This window comes from Bemisia tabaci, chromosome 3, assembly GCF_918797505.1.
Source record: "Bemisia tabaci chromosome 3, PGI_BMITA_v3".
Taxonomy (NCBI): Eukaryota; Metazoa; Arthropoda; class Insecta; order Hemiptera; family Aleyrodidae; genus Bemisia; species Bemisia tabaci.
This window is the reverse complement of record NC_092795.1, coordinates 40,268,217-40,278,293: the sequence shown is the minus strand read 5'-3', so window position 1 is coordinate 40,278,293 and position 10,077 is coordinate 40,268,217. Positions and strand designations below refer to the sequence as shown.

The 10,077-nt window shown below is 37.4% G+C and overlaps 1 protein-coding gene and 1 long non-coding RNA gene across 2 annotated transcripts in view; one reads left to right on the top strand and one right to left on the bottom strand.

Moving 5' to 3' along the window:
• Positions 1-3,057: 3,057 nt before the first annotated feature.
• hd (humpty dumpty) overlaps positions 3,058-10,077 on the top strand; it is a 9,693-nt gene continuing 2,673 nt past the window's right edge. Inside the window, exons 1-8 of the mRNA XM_019044429.2 lie at positions 3,058-3,282; positions 3,956-4,187; positions 4,515-4,701; positions 5,745-5,887; positions 6,418-6,667; positions 7,163-7,313; positions 8,096-8,313; positions 9,386-9,589. Coding sequence (XP_018899974.2) covers positions 3,979-4,187; positions 4,515-4,701; positions 5,745-5,887; positions 6,418-6,667; positions 7,163-7,313; positions 8,096-8,313; positions 9,386-9,589 — 1,362 coding nt within the window. The 5' untranslated portion in view covers positions 3,058-3,282; positions 3,956-3,978. The remainder of the gene's footprint in view (positions 3,283-3,955; positions 4,188-4,514; positions 4,702-5,744; positions 5,888-6,417; positions 6,668-7,162; positions 7,314-8,095; positions 8,314-9,385; positions 9,590-10,077) is intronic.
• LOC109032353 (uncharacterized) overlaps positions 9,345-10,077 on the bottom strand; it is a 22,478-nt gene continuing 21,745 nt past the window's right edge. Inside the window, exon 3 of the long non-coding RNA XR_002008915.2 lies at positions 9,345-9,583. This is a non-coding gene — a long non-coding RNA (uncharacterized lncRNA). The remainder of the gene's footprint in view (positions 9,584-10,077) is intronic.

The window sequence follows — 10,077 nt, the reverse complement described above, 5'->3', positions numbered from 1 at the left end:
GAGTCGTGAACTCGCAATGCTCTCCTCTATGCTACTAGTGTGAAGCACCATTACGAATAAGACAAACGCAATCGAACACAATATGGAAATAAAGCTAGGGAAAGGATGCGCGTTAACGACGGCGCAGAGATACAACTATTCGTACTTGATGGACGTCCGTGCTGTATCTGAAAAATTGAAGGCGCGATGACGCGAAGCGTGAGCTCTCAATGCTATATGCTGTCAATGAGGTGTCGCTCAGTGGCGTGGCGTGCTTGGCGATGCATCGATCAATCTACCATTTGAACCTATGGAAAAAAATCGATAAGTAGGGTGTTCGCCAGGCCCGCCACAAGGGGGGGGGATACTGGGTCCTTGGTACCGGGGCCCGGGCCCTGGAGGGGCCCGTGACGCAGGTGACAAACCACTACGAATTCATGTGTAACCCTTGTCTCGTAGGGAAAAGTGAAAAAATTACCCTAAAAATTCCGCAAAAGGTGAATAAAGTTTCAAAAACACGCTAGGGCACTATAAAATTTTTCTTACTTTTTTAGAGATTTTCAAGATTTTGAGTATACGTAGAATGATATTTTTAGTAACTGTGTTTCATTTTCTTCCGTTGTCGGATGCTAAGAGGCTCCTTTCTGGGCATCCTCGACTTCAATGGCTTAACTCCCTTGCCATAGACGTACGAAAGGGGAGTCCAGGGGGGCCCGGCTCCCCATAGAATTGAAAATTATCATCTGCCCCCTCAAAAAAAAAATTTATAGATGTTTTGAATGCAACAATTCGAAAGTTTTTGGTGCTGAAAGTAAACAAAAAGGCGTAATTATTCTGCAGAAATTGATAGAAAATCTCCATCATAAGAGCTTCATAATGCGTCCAAATAGATTTAAAATTTCAAAAATTTCCCGGGGGAGGCCCCCCGGACCCCCCCCCCCCGTGCTAGGGGCCCGGGCCAGAAAATGGGTACCAGGGCCCGAGATGGGATGTGGCGGGCCTGGTGTTCGCAACGAACACCTTAATAAACGATTCTTTACCACAGCTTTAAATGGGGACGATAATCGATCATTCACGCCAAGCCATTGATGTCGCTTAGATTCGGGAGGAAAGTTAAAAAAGAGGCCCGAATACGTTTTATTCCTGTCTTCGGCTGTGTTGATACTCGTTCTTTTTTTTTTCAGGTTCTTGTCTGATTCGTTTTTAGGATGAATTCGCAGACCCGTGTCTTAAGCTCGTGTAAACCGCAGCTTTAGCTCGGTTCTTTTGGAAATAATGGTGCTTGGATGCGTCTAATTGCTTAAATTTTTTATGTTTTCTTTGATCTCAGAAGTCTGTCGGTTACTTCAATACGTTCAATTTCACAATTTTTACTCTGTGCGATTGATAAACTTTGAACCTGAAAATAGCGTAAACACTTGTGCTGCTTTGCCAAAATTTTCTGAGCCCCTCTCCATGTAGGAGATGCCCTACCAGGAAATATACATCACGCCTTTTTAACCAGCCAAGGGTCTACGCTCTCAGATGTGAGCCAGCCCGACCCTGAGAGAAGTGACATGAATGTGAAAACTTCTATTGGAAACTACATCATAACGGAAGTCGCCAATTGACTCATTGGGTCAGAGGAATGATATTGTGACGCTAACTCGCTGTATACATATTATGAGAGATCTTACGCACATTGGATCGCGCGATTGGGCGACGTCTGCTAACTATGGTATAGTTTCTAATATAAATTTTCAATGAATCCTCCTCAAAGGTGTCATACAAACTAGTACTAATCTGCCGTGCTAAGGAAGAACGCCGTATGAGCATTCAAGCGTTGCCAAATTTCCCCTAGTAAAACATGCATATTTTTCATGTACCTATAGTTTTCATGCGTATTTTTCCTCGAAATTATCAGATATTTTAAATTAAATTGCGTACAAAATAGTTTAAAAATGATGGGGGAAAATATTCACAATTTGCCCAGTAAATTCGGTTTTCATCGAAAGAAACTTGACAGCGTCTGAAGGCTCATACGACGTTCTTCCTTAGCACGGCAGTAATGCTGATATACGTTATAAATCAGTTCCTCGCATTACAATAATTATTGCTTTTCGAAGACACAAAACCATGTGCAACACAAAAAATTGGTGGATCTCGTCTCTGAATCACCTTTAGATGGTTCGTCCCGGTTTCTAGCGTGGTCAAAGTGGCGTGCAGTACATCGCATCAGTTAAGTACAAAAGCTCGGGGCACTTTGAATTTTCAGCCAAAAACAAGACGACATAGCTCCGACGCATGAGCCTAAAGAATCACTCTAAAAATACAAAAAAAAAAAAAAAAAAATTGAAAAACTGCAGAAAAATGAAAGCGCAGGATTCTTTGGATGGAGACCTCGCAATTCGATACACTTTTCGACTCTAGTATCGGGAACGAGGTTTTTACCCAAAAATAATCCTGATTTCATATCTCTAAACTTGGCCAATTTTTTTTTAGTTTAGAATGATTATTTAGGCTCCTGGTTCATGCGTAGAGGCTGTCGTTCATTCTCTTTGCTAAAAATTCAAAATCCATCGAGTATTTTAACTTAATCGAAGCGATAGATCGCACGCCAGTAGTTCATCCTAGAGTCCCTTTATACTGAGAGTCAAGACAATTTGAATCCATTTCTGATTGGTTCCCGTATTTTAGGCCTCCACAGTGTCACAAACGGGAATAAAGATTACATTTTCACCAATTGCAAAGATTATAATCTGGAATGGACCAGGGAATTACGGGTTCGGCAAGGAACAAACAGAATGAGAGGAGGAACGGAGAAAGGCATTTGAGAATGGGCCGATCAAAGATTACGAAAAACGTTCAATTTCTGTAATCTTTATTCCCGTTTGTGACATCCATGAGCCGAATTGTCTTGACTCTCAGTATAAAGGGACTCTAGTTCATCCACACCAGCGTCAGAACGCGCGACGCGAACCTCGGTTTGCGCGCGATTTACGAGAGAGCGCAAATTCAAGCTTTGGCGGCATAATTCGAAATTCGCGCCTATATCAGCTGATCATCACTGCTGCTGTCTATCGGATTTTTCCTAAACTTACGTAACCGGCAAATTGTTTTGTTTTTATTATTTATTTGGAAACCGTAACGTGCTTTGTGGCTTTTATAACGTTGAAAATTGTGGAAGTTCGTCTTTTTTGTCGTTTTTGTTTGAGTTTGCTACACCTCAGTTGCCCCTGTTAAGACTCCTTTCAAGGGAATGCATGATTTTCCCGAAAAACGCATCGTAAAGCATTCATTCACTAGATCGAAACTGGCTAACAGGTAGTTGCATGTCACATGTTGAGTTCTTGCCCATCATAATTTTAAGCATCACCTAGCTAAATTCAAAATCCTCCAAATTGGAGTGTTAGTTTTGCTTTGATCATGCATAATGCGAAATCTGAATGACTTACCAATTGTTAACAGAAGGCACACAAACTTTTCCAACATCCTCGTTGAGCTCCTGTCTCAATAGACACCAGTTCTTTATTCAGCTTTTGCCTGATAGAGCTTGTGCATCGTATAATGAGACAAACGGCAATGTACTGTTTATGTCACCATTCACCAGTGGTGCCACCTGACTACGTGTATTAACCTGTTGAATGGTGCGAATTCACAATCAGAGATTGACGTTTGTCTCAACATACAATGCGTGAGCTCTAGGTACATATTTTGATAATGAGGAGGAACCGAGTTCCGCTTATTTTATCATATACAGCCATAGAAACTATGGTGACATAACCCTCTCTTTGATTTATAAAAGTTTTCTCTTTCAGTAACAGAAAAATTACAAATAGTCTATCATATCTTTTCACCTTCCTGTGCCTTTTAGGTACCAATCGCATTTACTTATATGAGCACTTTGCCAACCGTATCATTCTTACTTTTGCGAAAAGTAACCCTATATCATCATCTTCCGCAAGATTGTCTACAACTGCCTTTTGCATGTTTTCAGACTGAGCTGACAATTGTTTCAAGATGACTGACACAACCAGTGAGAATATACTGAAAACGCCTCCTCAGTGGAAAAGGCCAGATGAAGTCATGCGGATGCACCGACTTAAAATAAAGAAACAGTCTCTCCAATGTCGTATGAAAGGTTGTGAAGCTCCTAAAGCTCCTGAAACAAAGAAGGTTGAGGAATCCAAGCCGAGTGAACCTCAGAAAGCATTCCGGAATCCATTCAAGTAAGATGAATCTTTGAACCCTACAACTGATGAAGTATGCATGCAAATTATTTCAAATTTTTCTTTTTTCAAGAATTTGATGTTTTAATATAACAAGGACTAATAATTTGATGTTCATGACAAGCAACTCAAGTCTCTCGTGTGTGCCATTGTATCTAGCCTGTTATCTTAGTAATTACACTACTTTTTATGTCGACTCCGAATCTCTGAATTCCTCCTCACCAGTTAATTTTGAATGAAAGACTCAGAACTAATGAATTTAACCTTCCAAGCCTCAATTAAAAATATCCTCTGTTTTGACTAATACTTTGACTTTTTGTACCTAAGGAAACCCTTAGCAGGTCCAGCAAATTGTAGCGGTGTGAAGCGTCTTCGAGAGGAAGATGATGAAGAAGATACTTCTTTGGATAGTTCATTGTTTCGGTTGATGGGGATCAAAAAACAGACACAGCCTCCACAATTAGATCTCAACTTTAGTAATTTAATGAAAAAAATCAACTCTTCGGATCAAGAGGTAAATGTTTGAATGCATCCTTTAATAATTTAATCCTTTCTTTGATTTCTTGAATTCTGCGTCAGATATGTTTGGCAAATTAATCCACTGTATTGGAGTTTCAGGTCATTTGAATCTGAAATAAACTTGCAGAATGAATAATTCAGCATTTTCAATTAAAATAAATGTGAAACCCTAACTGTATTAAATGAGCTTTATAGCTCATCCTCCCAAAGAATGAGATAATATTGGTGACAAGTCATGTTTATTTTTATTTGCAACTGGTGCGTGTAGTTCAGCTTGAATTGTTGCTCTGAGGAAACAATTTATTGCCACTCTTGCAGGGTGACAGGTTCTTGGAAAATCAAGAAAACTCTGGGGAAATAAAAACAAATTCTCGACCTTGTAAATTCAAGAAATCGTCCTGGCAAGCATTGAATTTTCTCATTCGATCAGATTTTTTGCATGGCTCCAATGGCATTCATGCTCTCTATTAGTAGGGCTTTATTTTTAACTTTTTTTCTGGTGAAAAACATTTTCATGCGTGAAATCCTTATGAAGTCTCCAAAAAATTTCATGTTTCAAAAGCTTCAGAAATCAAGGTGAAGTCAAGAAATTTCGAAATCGAAAGAAACCAGGGGTTGTGACATCTTAAAAGTTTCCAGTACTTCTCATCCTAGTGTACTTTAATCGTTTTTGAATTTTCATATCCTTGAAGGTGTTTCCATTTTTTCGAATTTTGAAGTCCTTGAACATCACTGAATTTTTTGAATTTGCTGAAATGTACCTAGCTATGAAGAATTTTGAAGCAGAGAATTTTAATTTTATAAACAATCTTCAGTCGGTAAAAAATACTTTAATCTCTCGAAATTACAAATTAAAACTCCTCAAAGAACTCTTGAAAGTTCTTCTATAAAGTTGCCAATGAACCCTGGAAACTTGTTAATTACTCTGTCTCATTAATTGTATGTTGAATACATTTCAAAAAATAATTTTAACACACAAATTATATCTCAAGTGCATCCCTTTTATTTCATCTCTTCCATTTCATTTTATTTTTTCAGTTCTTGAATGTTGGAAGTAGAAAAAAAAGAAAATTTATTCCTGTCGATTGGACATTAAGGACAAGAATTCGACTAATGTCATCAAAACCATTTCCATGGAACCACAAGCTGAAAACTTGTGAGGAGGCATCAGGTACAACAGGGTTAGTAAGTTTTCCCCGCTTCACAGCCGAAATTTCAATCTCTACTTATTTTACCTTCGAAACTTAAACATCATGTAGGTCGTCTCAACGACCCACACCAAAAATTAAAGTGAAGTACTTATTAAATTTTTACAGGGTCAGAAAATATCGTTTTTTTTAAAAAAAAATTATTCTGTCAAAAAAATCCACAACATGCGTCAGACAGCTTCTTCAGGAAATCTCCAAGTATTTAAAAGAAAGATATTACAAACAGCAGCCCTGACACTCAAGTCGTTTTCAAATTCAAATGCTGAACGCTGTCAACTTGAAAATATAACATAAGTAAAATTGGTTAAAGAGAAGATGAGTCAGCCTAATTATAAAAAAATGCACAGGCACCTGCAGCAAGATGAAATGCAATGACAAAAAGAGATATTCTCTGTGTATGTGCACTTTGTGGCAACCTAGCCTGCACACAAGAAACATGTATTTTTGTTTCCTGAACCTCTCCCCGTTGTTACCGAATATACCCGACATTTTTTGCTTTACAGGTTTGTGCGGTGTGTGGACACTCAATCAAAATCAGCAGACTCAAATTGTACCTTAGACACAAGTCCTAATGCTAGGTTTCATCAGTGTTGCCTAGTTTGGCAGTACCCTTCCTTGCCATGGCTAGAATTATATCCACGTTCTGCAGCTCGACGATCAGCAGCTTCAACAACGATAAACTTCAACAGTCATCCAAATGCCAAAAATGCATTGTTCCAAGAGTGGACTGAGAGTTTCCGCTCCGTTTTCCAGGTAATTTCAAGGATGTTTGCTAAAGTATAAATTTAAAATTTAGTCTTCATGTCAGATTATTTATATTTTACTCCAAAGATTATTGAAGAAGTCAAATTTCCATGAAGCTGAGATGCTATCATTGTAGTGAATCAGCACTATGGTCACTTGGTCACGCAAGAAGAAGAAAACTCCTGTTTAATCAGTTCCCCTGAAGTAAAATTTTTGTATGATATTTATAATAATACATGAATAAACATATCGTACTCAAGGACTCCTCTAGACTGAACAATTGACCAGCTTAAGGCTCTATTTCTCAAATTCTCGTACAATCTTTTGACAACCAATTCTTCTGCCTCATGAAGTGATACATGTAGATCTAAAAAGAAAATAATCTTATGATAAACTTTGAGCAAATAATTTTGTTTATCTCTAAATGATAACTCTGGAGCTAGTAATTTAATTAATCTTTAATTTTTAATCCTTTAAAATAACGTAATGCCTTAACTTTTTCAGCTTGTCAGAGCACAACAATGCCCGTACTTTTACTTACTCGCCAATTCTTTTACTGTCCTATTTCGAGCTGCTGGAATTTGTGGTTATTCCGAAATTCATGCCTTCATCTCACCAACCACCCGTGGGCTGAGACAGTTACTTAAAAATGAAGGTATTCTGTCATAGTTTCTCATTTTAATGAAAAATTTTGTAGCAATATTACTTTCATCTCAAATTTCTCGATTTATCAATCCTATACTTAGATATTAAGAATTCTTTTTAGCTTTGGCCCCAAAGCAAAGACTCAACTGCAATGGTGTACTGGTGTTATCTGTTACTTGTGTAATGTTGTATTGTATCAGACCTTTTTTTAAAAATGTATGTCAAGTTGACCCTCACTGTTAATCAGAAAGAGTGGACGGCTTCTGCTGGCCAGCTCAATGTCCGGTTCTATCAAGAAGAAAGAAATGATGAACTGAAAAATAGTTCATTTCCTTTCTCAAGGAAAAGAGAGAGATTAGATGCCTCTTCTCATTGGCTGTTTTAAAATAATTTCATTGTGATATCCTCTGTAGTTAAGCTAATTCTTCCAGTCATTAACAGAATGTGCCAAGAACAAATATGTCGTGGAAGTCACTGTAGATAAAAGGAGTTATGGGTCAAAAGACTGTTGCACTTAAAGATTTTAATAAGCAAATGGTTCAATTAGTGACTCTGTAAAATCTTACCTTTACTCATTCTCTGTATATTATTTTTCATAAAAACGTTCACATACAATGACAGATGGCCACGAAAATGACAATGGTTGAGAACATTAACGCAAACAGAAAATTTGGTAGGGATGTAGAAAGAGGCCAAGACAACAATTGATCTTGCCATTGTACAACAGTCCGTGTAACATATAATATCTTTGTTCTTTTCACTTAACCGTTTCAATTCAAATTATGATTTTAGATGTCGAGTTTTCAATGCCGCTGAAAGGTTCTGGGAATAAGACAACCTCTAAAAGGAGGAGTGGTGAAGTAGATTCAGACAATGTCCTTGAATCGACGCAAGGATTGCCATCAAATGATAACGATGAGGACCTGGAGGTAGAAGATGATGGCACTGAAGAAATTCTTGAAAAACTTGGCGCAGAAGCTTCTGATATTAAGAAGCTCATACAATCAGAGGTAAGGGTTAGATCCATTCGATAGAGACAGTCAACTCAAACTGTTCTGTTTCTATATAGTACAAGCACCAAAAACATTATAAAATGCAGCAGTCCTCTCAATCCAGAATTCAATGACAAGCATGGTTTTAGCGCTCCCAAGGAACAAATTTGAATGATTTAATCGTTGACAATTTCTTCTCGTCGTTTTTCAATTGATCCTACCCATTTATAAATGTCCGAAAGTCGATGAAAACGATGAGAAACCTGATGAATGAGTCAGTTTCATTTTTCAAAGAATCATGTCTTGACCGTCCGAGATTATAAAGCAACATAAAATAATTTTCAATGTAAACTTTCTATTTCCGATATCAGTAGAAGTATAGTACCTTTGAAATTGCAGTAGGTGATGTTGTCCAATGTGGTAATTAACATTTTGGATGACATCAATTACTGTATTTTTCAAGGAGTCATTATCTTTATTCATGTCTTACATACAAAGTAGGGTGTTTGGATAGGCCTTCTGCTTCTTGGCTATTTTTTGGCTTTTTGTTTCAAACTAACCCATGCAAGTGAAGCTTGACTATACGAACTTCCCGAATCACCCATTTTGAAATATTGGTTGCCAAATTTTACGTCCAAAGCAGATGGGTCCAAGCTGAGATGGTAAATTTTTTTAACATAAAACAAATAAGGAAATTCCTCTTAAAAGATTCAGAAAAGCAAGGGTGTATATTGATGGTGTAAGTTGGCAATCACATAACTCTGTTTGCGACATCACAGACTTCCTGTCATACTTTATTTTTTAAACAGAAAAGTACTCATCGGTAATTCTTTAAAACTGCTGTGATTTTTCTTCTCTGTACAAGGAAAATTCTGCGTGAACTTCAAGGAATGATGTCAATTTGTTCTCCTTTAAAAAAATAACATACAAGTAGAGATTTTCAGCCAACGAGATATGTGATTGCGGATTTACGCCGTCAATATGCTTTGCCTTTATTCTGGATGCTAACTCTGAATAGTGTCTTGATTCTGCTCCAGTTTACAGCAATCTCCAAAGAGAGGGATACCATTTCATTTAAGATTTTTTACAGGATGAAACCATGATTCAGAATGAAGCAAATATTGATGGAACTCCCGAATCATTGGTTTGTGTTCAAGGTGTTGAGGCACAAGCTCTATTTAATTTACTTCTCAACTTCCGCTCTACCGTAGCAACTGTTGGCCCGTTGGCAGGAGTTCCTCCGACACTCATTGCGCCTGTTGCGTTCCATTCTGCCTTTTTACGCCCTCTGAAAGTAAGTTTTTTGCATAAAATACTATTCAGTTTATGATTTAAATTTTAAAAAATTGTTTTGATGTCATCTAATTTTTAAAGGTTATTATAAAGACTGATGGAATACTATGATCTGCTCGCCTGTACCTTAACAGATCGGAAATTTGACTCTTACCTCATAAATTGAAAATTCCACTTGATATCCTTCCCTGAACTCAAGATTTATCATTGATGTGAGGGAAATATCACTTTCTATAGTAAACACTCCATGCAAAGCACAATGGAGTATTGCCAACTTACTTTTCAATAGCCGTAGCATTTTTTTTGTATCACATTACAAGCAGGTTAAAACTAGCCGGCAAATACTAGTTTCCATAATGTAAAGCTGAATGTTCAATAATGGCTTGGATACTAATGGGATAGAATTTTCAAATATCAGTTGTTTTTAATTGTGGTGAAAGTTAAGATAGAAGTAAATGTAATTCAAAAGATTTACACAAAAAAAAATTC